This window comes from Perna viridis, chromosome 14 (genome assembly GCF_037379345.1).
Source record: "Perna viridis isolate PV_CMFRI_1.1 ecotype Kerala chromosome 14, ASM3737934v1, whole genome shotgun sequence".
In the NCBI taxonomy this organism is placed as follows: Eukaryota; Metazoa; Mollusca; class Bivalvia; order Mytilida; family Mytilidae; genus Perna; species Perna viridis.
The window spans coordinates 24,966,237-24,987,954 of NC_142458.1; the positions used below are offsets into that span (position 1 = coordinate 24,966,237).

The 21,718-nt window shown below is 31.9% G+C and overlaps 1 protein-coding gene across 5 annotated transcripts in view; it reads right to left on the reverse strand.

Annotated features, from left to right (window-relative positions):
- The window catches only part of LOC148598746 (kinesin-like protein KIF13A), a 173,619-nt gene that overhangs the window by 91,900 nt on the left and 60,001 nt on the right, over positions 1-21,718 (reverse strand). For all 5 annotated transcript variants that reach the window (XM_088561671.1, XM_088561674.1, XM_088561673.1 and 2 more), the window contains exons 5-8: positions 15,537-15,629; positions 13,862-14,051; positions 7,457-7,544; positions 6,787-6,921 (exon numbers count right to left, since the gene is read on the reverse strand). In XM_088561671.1, the coding sequence (XP_088417797.1) occupies positions 6,787-6,921; positions 7,457-7,544; positions 13,862-14,051; positions 15,537-15,629 (506 nt within the window). The remainder of the gene's footprint in view (positions 1-6,786; positions 6,922-7,456; positions 7,545-13,861; positions 14,052-15,536; positions 15,630-21,718) is intronic.

Consider the following 21,718-nt stretch of genomic DNA (forward strand, 5'->3'; position numbering starts at 1 on the left):
CTCATAAAAAATTGCTACCTCTAATATGATGCTTTGAGGCTATATTTTAACATTTCACTAGATGCCCATGAAGGTTACAAAATAATATTGACTACATGTATGATGATGTCAAACTGTCTACAAAATGTTTAAAATTGTTAATTTAATATCACTCCAGAACATGATTGTAGAGTATCGTGATCAGGAATATGGAACACGCAACACACCAAGTGTCATATTTTAACAGTGAATCCTGTCCAACCAAACTATCAATATATCCAAAAACCTGTTTAAAGCAGACATCACATGTAGTCCCTTTCTGTAAATAATGATTCATAGTAAACCTAGGTAAATCTTATACCTGCCTAATATGGACAAGACTGCATGTCTAGAAGGGGTTTTGATTGCACAGGTTTCACTGAACTTGGACACCAGTTATGTGCAATGGACAAATTTATTTTTTACCTCATATTTAATGATCTGTGGGAGAAAAACATGATCAAATGAGAGAGCATACAAAGGGAAACAACTCTATATTCATCACTTACAATATTTTTTTTAATGTTACTAAAGTTAAAGGCCAAATTATTCATCAAAAGAATATTATTATTCTGTCATCAAGAACAAATTGACACTCTATAGAAAGATCTAACTGGTAACATTTAATAAAGAAATTAAAAACTAACATAATTAAAATAAAAAAAAGAGAAATATTGTGTACATTCTGCCACCTATGTCTTTCAATGTCTCACTGTAAGGGTCCAGACACAGATAGTCTTATACTTCAAAACTTTTAAGGCCTGTTAACTGGGTTAACCACATACAAACCAATGTCATCACTCCCTTAATTACATATTTATGTATTGAATGATTTCTTTTTCACCATACTGATACTGACGTATTCAAACATTTTCTGATAGTATATTTCAGTGATAAGATACCATTCCAATCAGTAAAATTCCAGTTTGGAGGAGCAAGAGTCATGACAAAACTCAATAGACAAAAATGTCTAGTACTACCCAACATAAGACACATGCACAGTAAAAGAAAAAGATCTACAAAATATTTACGGATTCCATTAATACTAATCTAAAGAATAATAATGTTAACAATGAATATAACATCAATCCTTTAAAACCCTTTCACCAGGGATGATTAACAACTGGGTAATGGAAACTTTCAAATTAGAAGTAAACGTACAGTAAAATGGAGAACTGTTAAAGAATGACTAGGATTAGAAGCTAGAGGCTCTAAAGAGTCTTAATTGCTCACCTGGAGAATTTGAAAACAAATAATCATAAAATAAAAGAACAGCGTTCCAATGTCCCCCACTTAAAAAAAATGTGAAAAACTCTAAATTCACTGAAATATTCTAAGTCCAAGGGCTGTAACTTCTGTAAAAACCATTCAACCATATCTAACATCTAACTTAATCTGTAACTTCTTATAGTAAGACTACAAACAAAAAATTAAATCAATTGGTAAAAGCATTACAAAAAAAATGAGGAAAACTGTAAATTCAATGAAATTTTCTAAGTCCAAGGGCCATAATCTCCATAAAATCATTCAACCATAACCAAAGTCGAACTTAATCTGTAACTCTTCATAATAAGGCTACAGACCAAAAACAAAGTTATTTGGTAAAAGCATTACAAAAAAAAGTGTGGAAAATGTGGATGGATGGACAGATGCCTGGTATTTCCATGTCCCCTCGCGACACATCGCCGGGACAAAAAGAATTATTATTTAAAGAGGTCTCTATACTTGTATCATACCTGCCACATACTAAGCCACACAATAAGAGGAGAACAATGAGATCATCAACCCTATCAAGTATCAAAACAGCAAAGATATGTATGTGCTGTCTTCTACCTAATTCTTATTGGGAGTCATCATTAAATTACCCTTCCAAACCTGTCCTGAGACAGTTTAACCTTCCACATTAAATCAGTAATGTCATTGAAAGGTCTAAATATTATCATGAAAATAAAACAGACATATGTGATAAACTTCTGGCACAAATTTAGCCATAGAATGTAAGATTACATACATACTGTAATGACTTGTTTTTCTTTTTGTTATGGTATTTAGAAATGGTCCAGATATAACTGTGTGATTTGAATGGTCCTGATGTATCTGTGTGATTTGAATGGTCCAGATGTATCTGTGTTATTTGAATGGTCCTGATATATCTGTGTGATTTGACAATATCATATGAAAATACTTTTTATAACAGTTTTGTTAACTGCTGCAACTGTGGCAGGACAAGTATTAAGATGACATAGTTTTCGACATTCTTCTTGTGAAAAACATGTGCTCAGAAAAATCAAGAGCTTAATTTTGAGAGATCTGCATTCTATGGAACTACAAATGTGATCTATTGTGTGTTTTCTATTCAATCAGAAAATGAAGAATTCAGCTTGCATTCTCATTATGTAAAACAAATGCTCAGCTGAAAGAAAAACTCAGAATTAAATAAGAAAATTCTTCATTATTTGAAACTACAAATATGATACACAGTGAACAATTCAGAAATGATGACTGACTACAACAAGCACAATGTATCATGTTAATAATGAATTCAAAGACATCCCAACATGAAGAATTCTCACTGCATTTTTGGTTCTAAAGGATTAATACTCATATTATGGATCTTAATTTCATTCTGTGAATCAAAGTGCCCCGGTTCATGCACTCAATGTGACAAGAACAGTTTTGGTGACATTGTGAACGTAACATGTCGAAACAGTGGAGACTTTCAATTAATTCCTAGAAATATTCATAACATTGTATTCCAAAATGGCAAACTTCATTTGGGAATCCTTAAGGATTTCTATTTTCTAGGAATCCATGATCTCGAAAGTGTGAAAATATCGAACTACCAGTTAACAGAATTATGGGGTCCTATATTCTCAAACTGTTCTGAGCTAACACGCATAGATTTCACCAACAACAAAATTCATTCAATTTCCAGCGAAAATTTCGAGGGACCCTCTGCTTTAGAAATCTTGCGGCTAGATAAAAATGAAATTAGCATTCTTCCTGATGATGTATTTAAAGATCTCGGCAGTCTGAAGGAGCTTTACTTAGCAGACAATCAAATCTCAGTATTGACTAAGTTAGCCTTGAATGGGCTAATAAATCTCCATAAACTTGACATATCTAGGAATGTGATTAATTCTGTTGAAGCAAACACTTTCAGCTCACTGTCAAATATCGAAGAAATTTATCTCATAACCAATCAACTTACTTCTATTCATGAACATGTATATAATGGATTAGCAAGGCTAAGAGTACTTAAACTATCCCATAATTCAATAGTAAACATCTTATCTAATGCGTTAAGGGGTACCAGAATTACTGACTTGGATCTATCATGGAATAAATTGGCAAAAATACCAACTACTTTGCTAAAACAAATATCGGGAAAAGAAACAAGTGTTAATTTACAACAGAATAACATTAGAGTTCTAACAGCATATAGTCTGGAAAATGTTACACTCAAATTTCTAAATCTAGCATTAAACAAAATGGCAAGAGTTGAAGGCAGAGCAACTGTAAACTGTAAGGTGAAGTACATAAATATGGCAGTTAATCTGTTAACATCCCTTCCAGCAACAATGGAGAACTACCTAAGTTCAAGAATTAATCCCGAGTTAGTTTTGTACAAAAATCCACTAATTTGTGACTGTAGTATAAGATGGTTAGGAGAGTTTCTATTAAGTCATCGCTGGCATAGGATTCCTGTATGTACTACACCTTTACAGTATGCTGGGAAGACCCTTTCTGACTATTACTTAAGTTCTAATGATAGTTGTGTCACGACAACAAAATCAAGCATTACATCTGTATTCCCATATTCACATATCAATCTATCAAAGAAACCTACCTCAAGAAAACCAAACATCATAACACAAATACAAAGTTCAACAAATCAAGTAAGGTCTATAACTGCAATATTTCCATCAACATCAGCATTAAAATTAACAAACAATACTCCCCTATCAACAGGCCTCCAAGGAAAGTCTTCAGTTAAACCTACTGAAAAACTGACAACATCTCTGACATTCAAACAACCAGTATATGTGTCAAAATCAATGAATGCTTCACCCACACTAAGTCCACAACCAAAGGTGTCAACATCCCATACAACCAGCACACGGTCAACAACAATGTCAACAACAAACAATGGACCAAAGCAAACCACAATGATTTCTGCAAACCAATCAACTAAAGCCACAATATTTCATTCTAACACCACAAAAAATACAACTAGCAACAAAAAACTGACAACACAGTATGTTAAAAACACTCCAATTCTTAAAACAACAAAAACACCAAAAAAGAACAGTGCAACATACCAAACAAAACAATCAATATCAGTTACCATGCCAACTGCTTCATCAACAAATCTATCAACAAAACAACTGAAGATAACTTTACCTGGTCATTCATCATATCGATCTCTAAATTCTAGTAGCACATTCACCAACAAAGAAACAAGCATTACAACATTCCTATCAAAAATACAACTTCTAAGTACATCTACTAGAAGTCAAAATAGCATACACAAAACCATAAAGACTAAAACAAAAGGCCCTCTTACCACTTCAACAAAAGTTAATAATATCACATTATCCCCTAATACTGAGCCTCAAGCATTACCTACTGCAGCCCCTCGATCTGATCGACAACTAAATCCCACAGCAGCACCACATACAGACATCTATGGGAATATAATACCTCCTACCAGAAACCATTTATCCTCAAAACTAACTGAGAGCACATTGTTGCCTCTGACTGGATCTACTAGTCATGCCAAAACCCTCAAAACAACTCATAATTCCAAAAACATCACAATCCCTGCAACCTCCATCATAAATTTCCAGAATTTAACAACAGGCAACATCTCAGATTCAACCCAAACCTCACAGACAACAAAAAACAAACCAATTACTCCAAAGAAGCATAGCACAATAACCATGACAACAACAGTAGAAACTGACCAATCATCAAACAGTTCATTGTTGACAATAGGATTACCTATTTTGATAATACTTTTGATCATTATTGCAATACTGTTGTTTTTACTTCTGTTTATGAGATCAAGTAAGGAGGAAGAAAAGGAAGATTTATGGCCATACTACAAGTATGATAGAAGGACCTTAGGCCCAGCTAATACTGTGTTCAAGTATAAAAAGTGTAAACAATGATAATTAAAAGTCATTCATAAAAATGTGGTATTATTTTTCATTTACACAAAATGAATTTTATATAGAGACTATGTCCTGAAATGAGATTGAACTCAAGATTTAACGGTCTATGAATACTGTGGAAGAATAATTGTACATAAGGTATGAATTCTTATGGTGTTAGTGGTTTGGTCAAACCATAAATTCAAAAGTCCATATGAACTGGCATTTGAGTTGAAAACTAACAGGCTCTACTCAAATAAACAATAAAAAGGCTTTACAAACACAAAATTTGATACCCATGAAAATAGACTCCTTTATAGTACATTAGACCAATCTTTACATTTACAATTACAATTTTCTCCAAACATTATATACTCTAAAGGAATACAAATGTCCTAGTTCTTAACCTAATCAATTACATATGAAGTTAATTTAAAAAAAATGTTGCCATTTTATTGATAAAATACTGCACTTTAATCCCCATCAATTGAAACTAACTGACTGTAGGAACAACTGAATACCACCACATATGTGTAAATTACAGCTTATCAAAAACAACAAAGATTATTAGGATTTTTAGAAATACCCATATCAACTCCAAATAAAATTCTGATAATTATATTTCTATGTTATCATAAATAATTTTCCATTGATGTGGGATAACAGTATTAAATGAAATAATTCCTTTACAAATGATATTTTTTTTTCTATTTGTATACTCCTACAGTAGTTGTGTACATATACCTAGAACAGGACTTTCTCCTTTAAACATAAGAAAACTTTACAGATTAAACATATACATAGTTGAAACCTTTTATCAATGCAGTTTATTTCAAGAGGATATAATATAGAAGTTTCAAACAAGGGGAAATCCACAACCAAACCCACACCATTTTAATATCTTGTGAATTGCAACAAACATTACTTTGAATCCTGCAATGTATCATTTTTCCTCTGCTGTTATAATGTACCCGGTCTTTGTTTAGATACACATCTTAGACCTACCCCAGAGGAGATATCTATCAGTTTCTGTGCCAGTACAATGTACCCAGTCTTAGTTCAAATACACATCAATACCTTACCCAGAGGTGACATCTGTCAGTATTTCTGTCAGTATAATGTACCCAGTCTTTGTTTAAGTACATATCAAATACCTACCCCAGAAGAGATATCTGTCAGTTTCTGTGTCAGTACAATGTACCCAGTCTTAGTTCAAATACACATCAATACCTTACCCAGAGGTGACATCTGTCAGTATTTCTGTCAGTATAATGTACCCAGTCTTTAAGTACATATCAAATACCTACCCCAGAAGAGATATCTGTCAGTTTCTGTGTCAGTACAATGTACCCAGTCTTAGTTCAAATACACATCAATACCTTACCCAGAGGTGACATCAGTCAGTATTTCTGTCAGTATAATGTACCCAGTCTTTGTTTAAGTACATATCAAATATCTACCCCAAAAGAGACATTTGTCAGTATTTCTGTCAGTATAATGTACCCAATCTTTGTTTAAGTACATCAAATACCTACCCCAGAAGAGACATTTGTCAGTATTTCTGTCAATATAATGTACCCAGTCTTTGTTTAAGTACATATCAAATACCTACCCCAGAAGAGACATCTGTCAGTATCTGTGTCAGTATTATGTTAAACACGGCATGAGATCTGCTACTTTCATTGTTCATGTTAGTGGCAGCGACAGTTCTAGATTTATTTCCTTCACTCATAAGATTGTCTATGTCCTAAAAATAACAGGAATAAACTGACAAACCAGAAATACTGTGGGCAATCTCACAATGTGAACATCTCCTTCAAATAGGGGCAAATGATCAATTCAAAACCCTTTCGTTATAGTATTTTCCTGTGGAGTCCCCTAGTAGTAGATATATTCCTTCATGCACATCTATATTTGAAGTCAAACTTCCCAAAATATTTTACCAAAATCCCAAATAGTGGTTATGGGGAAGTTGCACCTATAAGAAAAGTGGACAGATGAACCAATGGACAGACAGACAGACAGACAGGTTGATTCCTATATACCCCTAAACTTTGTTAGTGGGGATAAAACTAGAAAATAGTTTTGTTCAGTCTTAACTTTTTTTTGTATGTCTTTGTTTTATTGAATGTTTTTACCAGAATTATTTGTACAAGGAGGGAAAAAAGAGTATTTCAATAATAAAACTTAAATGTATTGTATTAGACTAAATAAAAAAACAAAGTAAATAATTAAAACATGTCAACACAGAGTGACAACCTCTCTTAATGTAAAAGTTTTACCTCAAACGATGAAACAGCTAACTGTGACAACCCATCAACATATGGTCCCAGTATATTATGTTCCCTAACTTTTAAATTCTGTTTGCTCCTGAAAGAAAAAGGAAAAAAGAATAAAATCACAATTAAGTTTATTTTTGATAAAAATAACCTTGGCCTAACCTTTCTGTTGCCAGATAAACCTAAAAATCTGATAGATGCAAAACCTAAACCATGTCTTACAAGTTGTTAACGAATATCAGTGTGAGGCTTCTCTTCAAATCAAGAGTTACAAACAGGCAGACGGATAGTGTAAACTTACTTTGTAACCGTCAATAGATTGCCCTCTAGTTAAAGCAGGAACTGATACAAGTACTTTTTTCCCCTTATTATTGCATTTAAATGTCTGAAAACTTGAAACAGTCCATTTAGTTTTTTTCATGAAACCATTTAAAATACTGAGTTTTTGGTTCTTCTCCTCTTCATAAATAAGAAATTCTAACATTCATTTGTTTTAGTTTTGGTTCTCTCAATAAATTGGACCAGTTACAATACATGTCATACATATTTTTCAATACAGTAGAATAGAGTTATCTCCCCTTCCCCATCTTTACATGCAACTTGCAGGCATTCAATTTTAGAAGGAAAAAAACTCATCTGACATTTCATAAATCAAAGGGTAAAAAAAAGACAGGTTTTTAATCAATGTGAACACTGCTTTTCATTTTCTCATAAGTCAACACTGTAAGATGTTTCAGAGTGTCAAATTTGAGACAGACTAAATTTGAGTTCTGACAGCTTCCCATTGGATTTTCTAATAAGATTGATTTCTAAACTGGACTCAAAACCAATAATTTTTTCAGCCAACTATAGGACAATTTACCATTGTTAGAGTTTTTCTTTCAATATAATTGTCAATAATTGTTTTTCTTCAGTTTGGTTGTTGACATTTGTGAAGAGAACACTATTTAGTAGTCTCAGAGTTCAAACCAAGGTCATATTTACATAAAAAATTGTATTGCTTGAGTTGTACTTTGACACTTGTTTCATTTTATAGATCTCAAATCAGGAATGAATCAAGAACACAAAAAATCTTGAACAACATTTTTTTTTTCTAAGATTTTCATAAAACTTATTTGTGATGCAAGTATAAGCTTTCAATGAGCATTCAGTTCAGAAATAAATAAACAGCTTTGTGAACTTAACCACATGGCATACATGTTCCCACACTTTTCAGTATTGATAGTTAAATGATTTTGAAAAACAAACATATCACCTTGTTTAAAGTTTCTTTGTTTTACCTTTTCTTAATCAAGCCAAAAGCCATTTTTTTCAATTTTGCAGTTCCATTAAGCCATTTGGCTATGAAGCATTATTGAATACAAATCTAACTGGATGTGTTTCAAATGTTTGGGATTGTCTCGATCCCTTGGTATTTGAGACTAGATTACCTATTCTAATCACCCGTGGTTTCACCCGCCTTCTCCGCCAAAAAACCAGACAAATAAATGAGAAACTTATAAGTTGAATGACCATATTACAGAAATAGTCAATATCATAGAATTGGATGACAATTGGCGATAAATGATATCTCTAGACACCGTCAGTCCAAATCAGACCGAACACCAGTTTTTATTTCCTCGACAAGATTAAGTCACAATGAACTATAATAAAGATAGAGCATTTTATAAACTCATTACGAAACAATGATGGCTATTATATGAGATTAAGTCAATTTTGCGATCTATAGATCTAAGAATTTATATTATTCAACATGTTGTATTTCCATGCTGTAAATGATTTTAAACCAGACTGCATGTGTCTCAGATTAACGAATTAATCAAATGAACTATCAGAAATTCACTTTCTTGTGGATGCTATATTCTTGGAGAATCATTCAACTCTACAAAATTAGGTGTATTCATATTTTAAAAGGGAGGTAAATCAGTAAATATCTATCCATGTAATGTAAAGGTTCTTATATTTGTGGGTATCGATTTCATCAAAATTGTGTTTCATTTTGGAAATTTACATTCATTGACTCAAGTAGAACCTCTTTGCATTGTACATAAATAATACATTACTTAGGTATTTAGAATTCCTGGTCTCACTACCACAAAAATTGGTACCAAACAAAGCATAGTCTTTCTACAATAAATCCACAGAACTGTTTGACATGATGAATCTATTTTTCAAGTTTCTTTAACCTGAACTGATCAATCAATACAGTTCACAACATCTTATCTTCAGCTGAGGTGTGGCCAAGAAGGAAAACTTTAAAAATTAAGAATTTAGAAATTAAAATTGGAAAAAAAACATATTGAATTGAAAACCATTCCCATTAGTTTAAGGGTTTCCAAGTTTTAATTGAAGAAAAATTGTTGAAACACATACATACCCATCTTCCAATACCCTACAAGCACATATCTATTTGCATATGTACGTAAATTAAATATAAGTATAAGTACACATGTACCATACTAAGTAAATCTTATAAGTTAAACGCCTAATAGAGGAGGCATAAGACAGAAACACAGAGTGATTCAGTCCATGACTACAAATCTTCAGTGTTACAGCAACATCACGATAACTTTTTTACAAGATTTATTTCTCATTTCAAATATGGAAAAAAGCATTTTAAGACTGCATTTCACAACACAAGGCCAATTTGCAGCTTTTATTTTAGCAACAAGATTAAATCTTAATAATATGAAACCAAGAAAGAGTATTAAATAAAGTAATTCTAATACAATTATAGCCCATGGAGGCACATTATTGAATTTCTATGAGATTTTAAGGAAAGTTTATAATCCTGAAATCAGACAGAATTTTCTCTAGAAAATATTTGTTAATGCCAATTTAATTATCTCAATGCTATTTCTATGATGTGATTATGACGTAATAGCAGTAAAATATTCCTAGAAAGGCATTGTTAAAATGTCTATTCAGTACATGTACAGTATCATTTCACAGGGGTGTACTAGATCAGTAATGGGCTGACAACAATGTGGGCTTGATAATCATCTTAGAGATCTGCAAATGTTTAAGGCTGCATGTTTTTGGGGCAATTTTGTTCCCATTTGAATAAAATCTCACCCAACCAAAGCTGCTAAATGAGGCAAAGGTATTATAATTTTGTAAAGTGTATTTCAATTATTTTCTTGTTATAAAATTAAGATTTAACTTCTAACTGCACAACTTGAAACAATTTGATTCTGAATAATACTTTATTTTTTTTATAAAGGTTCAGAGGCATTAAGACCTATTTTTTGCCCCATCTGAAAACCACTTGTTTTCAAGTCAAATGATACTGTTTTGCCAGAAAGTCCTGAATTACATATTTTTTTTAAAAAAACATCTCAGTTGTTAAATATATCAGAACATATAGTAGGCTAACACTAGTAAAGTCCAATGATATATGGTGAGAACTTAGTGCCAATAGCTTCTGCACAACACAAACACATACAATAAGCCCCAGTGAAAATGAAATACTACGAAAGAACTTTAATTCATGGATACTTATTTTTGTGGATTAGGGAAGATACCCAAGTTCATGGATTCTTAATTTTGTGATTTTTAGGTTTTCACAATACACATCAATGGAAATCTTCTTTTCGTTGGGAACTAAACTTCAAGGTTTGGCCTTTCCATGAAAACCCCCAAAAATGGTACCCCACAAACAATAGTACTTTCACACCACTGCAGGACTGACAGATATGTCTGGTAAAAATATCTTTGGTCCTGTAAAAAATATTGGGTTTTTTTTCAGTTGCCCAGATAGAAGAAAAGTTCAAAATATGAGATTTGACCTGGTCATCTCTAAACCCAACTTCACAGAAACTGTAAGCCCATCCCTTTTTTTCTTGTCAATTATAAGGCAAAATTTGAGAAAAGGATGAAATTAATTTGAGATTACAAAAATTCAGCCAAAATCCATAATAATCTGTTGAGCATTTATAAAGACTTATTTTCACAACTTGTGGATGGACAGAAAACATGTTAAATATCAAACTACATCCTTCAAAAGACAACAGTATAAAATTATTTCAGATACCGGTGCTTACAAAATTGATTTTTTTAAAATAACTAACTGAGTATACAAATTCACTTTTTGAAAATGTAAAATGTGTATGAAGAGAAGATAGATCTAACATAGGATTTATGTTTTTTACAATCCAAATCATGTCACTGAGTGAAGATCACTAACAACAGAAAACGGCCAATTGTTGACTTCATAGCTAAAGAGAAAAAGAGTCTCGTCACTGAAGTGAAATTTATACAATTCAGTTATCCATGGCTGCAAGCATCTCTAGAGCATTCATTTTAAACTACGTTAATAGCTGTTTTTATTTAATGTGAAGGAACCAAAAATATGTGGACATGATCATTGTTGTATGGATATATAACACTAAACCAGAGCTAGTATTGTCCTGATTCTGCTGATAAATAAGGCAAAGCAAGGTGATAATTAGGTTTTCTTTTAATTCACAATAAAGGCAAGGAATCAGTAATCAATCTTATTGTTCTCTTAATTTCATGACTAAGAACTAAATAAACTAGAATCTTTGAAAGGAATTGAAATAGAAGAAAACCATCACTATCTATTATAAAAATTTGGCTGACAAACTTCAATGAACCTAGGTAATATTGTAAACAAAGTGTTCCACACCAGGCAATCTCTATAAAGGTGTGGCTTCAGTTAAAAGTGTAGTCTCCACCTTTTTATTTAAACTCATAACAGAATCCATTTTTAATTTAATTATTACTAAAATATATTATGAATACATATACCTAAACACAAAATCACTGAATTGTCAATTTAAATTGAGATAACTCACTTTTTTTACCAAAGATTGACTAAATTAAATTAAATTAAATTAAAGAGGTTATCAGATGTTTTGGGATATCTATTTCTAAAATTACCAACACACTATCAAAACAATTCTAAACTTAAAATTCATTTTTTTTCTGTGACAATGGCTTCTATAAATATCAATTACAATACAGACTCTATCAGTTTCATTATTTACCATATTTAATAGTATTTATTATTTATTCAACATATTTTAAATTAGTCTGTATTCCATATTTCATATATTAGTGCCTATTTCATATTGGCTTATTTTCTTAAAATATTAATTTTTTTCTACTCTGCTGAGTATCCTACTTCTGGCAATACACTACCACTTGAAAGTGATATGTTGATGAGGCCAAAAACTGGTGTTAATGCCCACACTCCTTTCCAAACTATTTCTGAATTACAATTATGACCAGATATTTTTTGGAATGAAAAGACTGCACACAGTAATGCTTTGGAAAAACATTTCAGAGTGGTCAATATACATGTATCATGAGACACAAGAACTAAAATTCTTTCAATAATTCTACATACGATGCAGACCAATAAGGCAACATGAATATGTGGTCCCACTTGAACAAACCCCCTAACAGAAACAACCATGTATTTGTGGTACCAGACAGTAACCAAGGGAACCAGGATTCTAGCAGAAATCAAAAGAATGTAATCCAGACACACACAACAAAAAACATAAAATAACCAAAATAATACACACAAAGTAACAAAAGTAAATGAGCAACTAAGACTCCACTAAAAACTGGGAGCATGGACCAGGTGCACTGGTAGGGTAAGCATCATCTGCCTTTCTAGAAACACCAGATTAGTATTTCATTGATTGTAAAGTTTTTTGCATATAATTGTTGAGCTCTTTTTTGAAACATCTACCTTTATGGGTGCTTTGCAAAAGACACTGATTTTTTAGTTTTATGTTTCTACCAGGGAGGTGGCTATATTATCCTTTTGGAATGTACAGGCAGTTAGGCTACAATTTATATCTCTATAGATAATTGTTCTATATCCTTTATATGCCAAAATGACATTATTTAGTGGAATTTATTCAATAACTACTCATCATTCTTTTCATACAGAAAAGCAGACAATTCTAGCATCCAAAAAATAATTGTTTCTTTGCTCATACTATGATACAATGACAGCTGATTGAACTATTTATTTAAAAACAGATTCTCAAGAATTATTTTTAGAGATATGGATAATGTACTTGATAGAAAAAATGATTGAATCAAATCCCACACAACTGTTCCATATAGACCTACACCAAATCCTTGACCTATATCCATCCACTTCCAGGTCAATACATTCATATTAAGTCTTTGTCATATTGATTCCAACATTTTCCATTATTTTATTAAGAAGTAACAACCGTTGCTTTATTTAACATTGATGGTATTAGTCAGAAACAATTACTATTCCAAAAAGAGCAGATTTGCTAGCTAATCAAGGAAATGACTATTAAAAGACCAATTCTAATTTTGTCTCTGCTTTTTGTTTTGATTTGTTTGTTTCCATAATTTTTTAGGTCCTTTTCATGTTTTTTTTTTTATACTACCTACCCTTTAGGGTCAAGGAGATCATGAACTTTCTCATTGTAAATTTCCATATATGATACTTCAACTTTGTAAGCCAAACTCTCATCATCACAGTGGCTGTCAATCTTAGAGAACATGGCGTTACATAAACGTGGAATGATTCCCTGTCCTGTATCTTGGAATGTTCCCATCATGGTGTAGGATTTCCCTGATCCTAAAAATAGAACAAAATAAAAACGGAGGTTCAATTATTGTAATGTTTAGAGTGAAAATTTCACTTGGAGATAACTCTTCTCTTTTTTTTTTGTGGTTTATATCCATTTAAAGAATAGTTCAATCCTGTAAAAAACCTTGGAGGAATCTGAATATCAACATGCAATAACACAAAAACATATATTTCTAAAGTAATAAATTGATAAATTTAAATATTGGAACAGTATAACTAGTATATTCATCAGCCAATTCTGTGACAAATTTCATTAAGAATAACTTCAACAAGTGCGATTTTTTTATCAATGGCTGGAGGATGGATGCGCTCAACCCCAGTTATGAGGGAGAACACAACTGGATGCTTCGACCCCAGTTTTTTCCTCACGTTTATTAAAGTTACATTGTGTAAATCAGAAGCTTTGACCCTGGTTTTTTCCTTATATTACTAGGTAATTGGTTAATAAAATAGGGTTTGCTTAAACATGTAAAAATTAGGATTGACAAGACTTCGTATGGGTAGCCACTTAATCTGGGAAACAGACTCAACTTCATTTTCTTATGAGAAATCTTTTCTTGGACAGAAGCCTAAACAATGTGGTAGAATTATAACCAAAAAAATAACAAGAAGTACAGACTCAATATGTCTATTACAAAAAAAAAAAAAACATGTCATAATTTTACATATCAAGTCAGCCTGTCAACAGCTGATCCCTTCCAGACATTTTATATAATTAACTTTTTTCCTGTCACTTTCTATATTTTGCTTCTGATTCATGATTTTAACGGGATCACTAACTTCCTGTTGACACAGAATGCTGGTAATGCTGACTATTGACCACAAGTTTGGAGTACATTCATTATATCTAAGCCATAGAAATTTGGAAGCAACCTTCATTTCAGTCTGACAACTTGATTTTTCAATACGAGACAGGTGTTATCTACAACACTCCCTCAGAAACTGTAGTATAAGTAATGTAACACTCAGGAACGTTTGGGACTTGTCTGGACTAATATGATCAGTCTGTGGTTTGTCAATTTCTCTACAAGGAAATACTTTGCCAATGCTGTGTTTAAAATCATTTTTCTATAATTTTTAGTTGTTTAATAATTCCCCAATATCTTTGTAAACCAACTATGATAACAATTTATTCCTAGCATTGTTTTTAAAACTTTAGATTACTCTGAACGACATCACAGTACTAGTAAGACCAGAGGTTGATGAAGATTAAGGAATACAATTCTTTATAAATGGGAGTATATTAGTTTCAGTATTTTACTCTATTGAATTATGAATTTTCTGTTTTCAAGCAACTATACATTTATGCAAACTTGAAACTTATAACACTTGCTTCCAGTCCCTTCTAGTACATACCCAAGGGAGGCAAAATGTTTACCTAATGCTACCTGTTCTAGTTCTAAAACTTTACAGCACATTTTAAGTAGCCCTTTTTATTAGTATATGGCAAATGCATTGTTTGCCTAATGTTACCTGTTTGCCCATATGCAAATATACAGGCATTGTATCCTTCAAAGGCTCTCTCCAGTACGCCACGACCTAAGGCATTAAATACTGTCTCTTGTCCTGTAATAGAAAACAAGATAATTGTAATAGTTAGCAGTATATATTAAGATAAAATATTTAAAAGGAGTTCTATTTCTTCATCTGATGTGTTAGTAGTAAAAAAATTTACATAATGTACAAGCTCTTTGTTTTTGTTTTATTTTTTAAGGGCTTTCCCTACATGGGAAAGACCATATTGTTTTTCTAATGTTTTTTTTTTTTCTTCTTCTTTCGTTATTTCCAAAATTTTCTTTGACATGGTCTCCCCTTTTCATCTTTCAAGATATCATTACATGATTTGGACAATCGACAGAGCTTATTAAGGACTTTTACCAGATGACCATGTAAAGAATTCCATAACCCATTGTAAAAGTTATCTCCCTTTTATTTGCGTTTTTTTTCAACATGGTTCCCAGAACTCATTTTTCAAGATATTATGACCATATTTGGTGAACATGTAGATGTCATCAGGTTCAATTAGGAAATGACCGTGCTAAGGATTTTATTACCATCTTTAAGAGTTATGTTCCTTTAAAACAATTTCTTTTAATCACTAATATCTTGAAAAGTATAATAGATAGAATAATTCTGGAAACTGTTTCATGTGCATACACAGACGGCCTAATTTATAAACATAAATTTGTATGCTGTTATCAAACCATATGGGAGTTATATCCCATGAAATAACATACTAAAATTTTAAAAATTTATATTTCGAGAACCACAAGTTGTAGAGACATGGGACCTTCATCAATGATATTTGGTCTATGTGACCTTTCATTTGAACCTAAGGTCAAAGGTCACAGAGTGCTAGTTTTTTTCCTGTTCAACATTGACTTTTGACACGGCCCTGTTTTGTCATCTTTCAAGATAGCATTACAAAATTTGGACCATTGATAGACCTATTTTAGGACTTTTAACGGATATCCTTGTGAAGATTTTCATCATCCATTGTAGAAGTTATCTTCTACTTATCACGGTCTTACCACTATGGTCAACATGGTCCCCCAAACTCATTAATCAGGATATCATTATCAAACTTGGTGAAAATGTAGATGTTATCATGATCTATTTAAAAATGACCCTGCTAAGGATTTCATTATCATCTTTAAGAGTTATGTCCCCTTAAAACAATTTCTTTTAATTGCTCATATCTAGAAAATCATAATAGATAGAATCAATCTAAAAACTGTTTCATGTACACAAAAAGAAGACCTAATGAATAAACATAAACATGTATTTTATTATCAAACCATACAGGAGTTATATCCCTTGAAATATCATACTTAAGTTTTTCAAATTTATATTTCGAGAACCAAAGTTGTAGAAACATGGGACCTTCATCAATGATCTTTGATCCATGTAACCTTCCATTTGCATCCAAGGTCAAAGGTCATAGAGTGCTAGAAAGCTTTCTCACTGCAAACTGCAGGCCTTGATATTAAGAAAACGATAAGAGATAAGTGCATACATACAGCATATGAAATGACCTTCTTGATAATCCATTCATTTTGAGACCAAATTTACACCTGTTAGACCGTCTGTTCAAAAGTTAGGAAAATTTTAATGTTTTGCATAATCCGGTTTGTGACCTTGACATCATTGTATTACCTTGACCTTGTTAGTTTTATCAAGGTCAGGTAATCTTATGACGTATGGTGGTAGTTTCATGTCTCTACGATTTCTGGTTCTGGAGTTTGTTATTGCATCGTATTTAAATAATCAGTGTGCTCAAAATGAGCTCTGCAATTGCCCAAATTATTTTGTAATTTTGTTGCATATGTTCTGTAGGTTATCATTCTTTTTTCAGATTTGAGACATCTTGTCTTGTTTTGGATCAGAGCGAGGGTATATATTTTTAAATCCACAATAGACACACAAATGATCAGTACATAGAAAGATCTGCTCAAGTACAACTGTTTGACACAATACCAAGGACCAATATAGAAAACCAATGATACTACAACAACTTAAAATTTTCATATTTTCCGATGGTTTGATATATTTCATCAATACCTATTTACTTATTCTGGGCTGAAGGACTTACTGTAACACTTAGCATCCATCAAAAAAACAAAAGAGAAATGCAAAATATTTTCATACACCTTTTTGCCTCAAAATCACCAACTTTTACACAGGCAAAATAAAACAAAGGCTGAAGTCTTCATAGTTGCTAATCATAAAATTTTCTTGGTCACTGATTTTGGCTTATTTTGAACATCAGAAAAGGCACAAATGCATTATGCTAAAAAATCGGAAACTGGGTAATATTACATAAATTCATTGCTAACCAATCATTTCATCCTTTAATGTAAACTTCCAAAAAAAACAAAAAAAACACACATAGACATGTGTATGAATATACGCTGTAGCGATATCTTTAGGTCGCTTATGATGTTGACCAGAGAACCAGATTAAGAACCAGATTAAACAACTGGCAATAATTATTCATAGATATCAGGGCCCTGCTATTGTATATGACTTATATAGTCTTTTAACAAGCCTCTGCCTGAATCGGAAACTGGGTAATGTTCAATGCCAATCGACCATTTCATGTACGCTTCCCGTTCTCATACAAGCAAGAAACACACTTAGAACACAGTTTTATATTTAAGAGGTACATTTTTATCTCGTATGAAGCTAGAACTATGACGCTGTGGCAGTAAATACTGCTAAGATCTGCAGCATTATGTGGCATATGGTAACTATATATTTATGCAAATCATATGCGAATATTAAGTACTGAAATTACAAGTGCAAGAAGTCGTTAATATTGTTAAAAAACAGTATAAAAGGTGATCACAATGTATTTAAAAGGCCAGTAATATTAGAATCTCTTAAGATATACCAATTAGTACAACTATTAAACACTTATCAAACTCAGTAAATTCATGAATTATAGAAGTCATTTATCCCAATGACTTTAATTGACTTTGAGAATATTGCAGGCTAGCCTAAACATTAGGTAACATGTCGAGCACACCCTTTTTAATACCTTTGTTATAAACAAAAAAGTAAAGACCAAGGAATGTGATATAATTACTAAACATTCATCAAGGACTCAACACAGGTCACATTTCCATAAAGTGCTTTAGAAACCATCAAGATATAGTTAATGATAAGGCATGAAGAAGTGGGAGAGATTTATTCTGAGAAATTTAATCCACACCAGACAAATAACAATCATTAGCTTCCAATTAACAGCCTTTTATTACCATCTTCATGGAATCTGGACTGAAATTCTAGACTATTGTTTCTGTAACTTGTCCTTCATTGAAAATAATCCTGAAAGATTTATGTCTAAATCTGCTCATAGCTGATCTATAAAGGTAAGGTATGGAACTTAGTCTCAAGGGTACACATATGTACAAAAATGTAGACTGAGAGATGTTTCCCAATCAGTATAACTGTTAACAAAATTCAATTTACAGACCAAGATATTGAGCTTGAGATCAAATTTAAGTAAACTAGTGGGGTACCTGTTTGAAATTTCAGAGATAATGAATATATCAGTATCTGAAGACTGATGTTGAACCATCAGCATTCATGATGTCAATACAATTTTTACTGCTTATGCTTTATGTGTTACATCTTGTCTTCCCTATATTGTTTTATTATGTTATCTATTTTATTCTGTTTTGCTACATTGTGTTTGTAGATTGATTTTGTTTCCTATTTTTTTTTCATTCTGGCCATGTACTTAGATTTATTGTATTTCAATTATTCCATTGTCTTTCTTCTGTATTTTCTGGCCGATATTAATCTTAATGAAAACATTTTCCTGTAGACAACCACTATTTTTTTAAGGGAGGGGGTGTATAGAGTATAACACTTTGATTCCATTGCACCTTTTTTCATTTCCATTTTAAGAGATTAGTTTAAATCCATTTTTCCAACATTTTTAAGAAAAATAACTGTATCTTCAATGGTTAACCAGAAGAAAAAAGAACAAGCTATACCTAAACCATAAACTAACATTATATCCTAAACTCATAATTCCCTACTTCACAAGGATAACCCTATAAACAACATTATATTTGATTAACTCCAATAAAAAATGTCAAGCTTGTAGACTTTATCAATATCAATATGAATAATTATAACCCTGAATAGGAAAGAGTCATATTTCACCATTTTCTATCTATTTCATGTTTTTTCAATAGATTAATAATAATGACTATTTTATTTATGTCACTTAGTACTAGAGGCAGAAATAAATGGGCACAGGTCTTAGTTCAAATCAGATTTTTCCAAATTAAATTATTCCAACCAAACTTAACTTATGAAATTGGAGAAATCTTGTAACCCATAAGTCAAAATGTGTAACACTGTTTCTCTACTTTTCATTAGCTTCAAAATCTAAATATTTAGTAATCCATAAGGGCTGTTCTGGTAGAACATATGGGGACAGGGGAAGGCACTTCTATTTTTTGTATATGAGTGGGTGTTCAGATCTATTGACAAAATATAAAGTTTAATACAAAATATCAATAGAACTACTATGGTTGCTCCCCTGATGAAAAAGTGCCTTCCTTGGATACACTGAAATATTCTTCCATGTATGATTTTTACCACTTAATTGGAAAGAACTGCTGAATATAATTGAATAAAGCCTGCCAAATATTGTTTTTAACAGCCATGAAAAACCAAGTCTTTTTCAATATCAAAGAAACTGAATTAGAAGCCAATACATATAATTGCCCTATTTACAAACATTATTCATGCATCTAACATTTCTTTGCAGCAGCCAATAAATTATCTCACTTCCTGTTCGATTTTTTGATAATTTGGCATGGACGTAGGAAATGACTTGACTGGAATCAAGAATAACTACAGCTCATCTTTCAAAACATTTCAATTATCAGTAATTTCTTCCATTTCAAAACATAAACAGCTTTAATCAATGTGTTTGGTCTATAATTCATACGTAGTAACAAATTCTGTTTTGAAAAACATGTTAACATGTAATAAAAAATTTTAGCAAAACTTTTTCAGAACAATTTAATTTGACTGTGAACAAGCTTTATAATTGGTGGTACTCTTTGAGCAAACCAAGCTATTTTGTATAACCTAGCTGGTACTATGATATCATTAACCTTAATTGGTCCACACTCCACTAGTAAAATAATCCCAAACAAAACAAAATGTTGATTAGGAATTATTTATACATACATTAGAAATCAAATGAGAAGGAATGTTTATAATTTTTGAACAGGTTATCAGAAATAACCAGGTTTATGGCAGTTTTCACTTATAAATAAAATCTAGAACTGTCCTAAAGGAGGCTATAAAAATCACCTACTTGAACATAAGTCATGCCAAAGGTCATATTACTCTCACATATTAGAAAACAAGAAAAAAGTTGAAAATTTAGCAAGTGATAGAAAGGAGTTGTGAACAATGTAAGGTAATACAGCAAGCTTTAAATGACTCCTCTTTAGCAAATTTCACAAAACCTATTCCAAACAACAGACACATCTCCCTACAATTATCTAACGCAGCATGAAGTTTAAGGAGATTCCAGCCAGTAATAAAGAGGAAGTTGGAGAAAACATTATGTTCCAAAGAAAGGTGAAAAATGTTTGAGTCCACACCAAACATTCCAAACAATACTGGTATGTACAACTCCCCTAGCTTCAGAAATAGAAGTTGAACAGCAAATCTGTTCTTAATATTTTGTCAGTCACACATGTCACCAGGTATTCGGTCTAATATAGTTATCTTATGTGTTGTGTGTGTCTGGTTTGTGGTGTCATGTTCATAGAGTTTGTTTAACCATTTCATTCATGCATATTATTCATATAATCATTCATGGTCGTAAATCATATATATCTGGACAAGACTATCGTACTGGAGACCTTTTCATTCATGGACAGATATACGGAACGGACTATACTATACTATATATGACAGTTATTTACTAAGTTTATGCTTCGCGCGTTTAACTTGTTGCATTATTACGTGCACGGCATGCTTGCACTAGTATATATACTATTTAAAGAAATATTACTACTAAATTATGTTTAGTCCAGATTCAGTGTCACAAATATGTATTTTGGTTAATGCCGCTACTTTTCAGGTATCGTTAATATTTTTAAAGTATTTTCAAA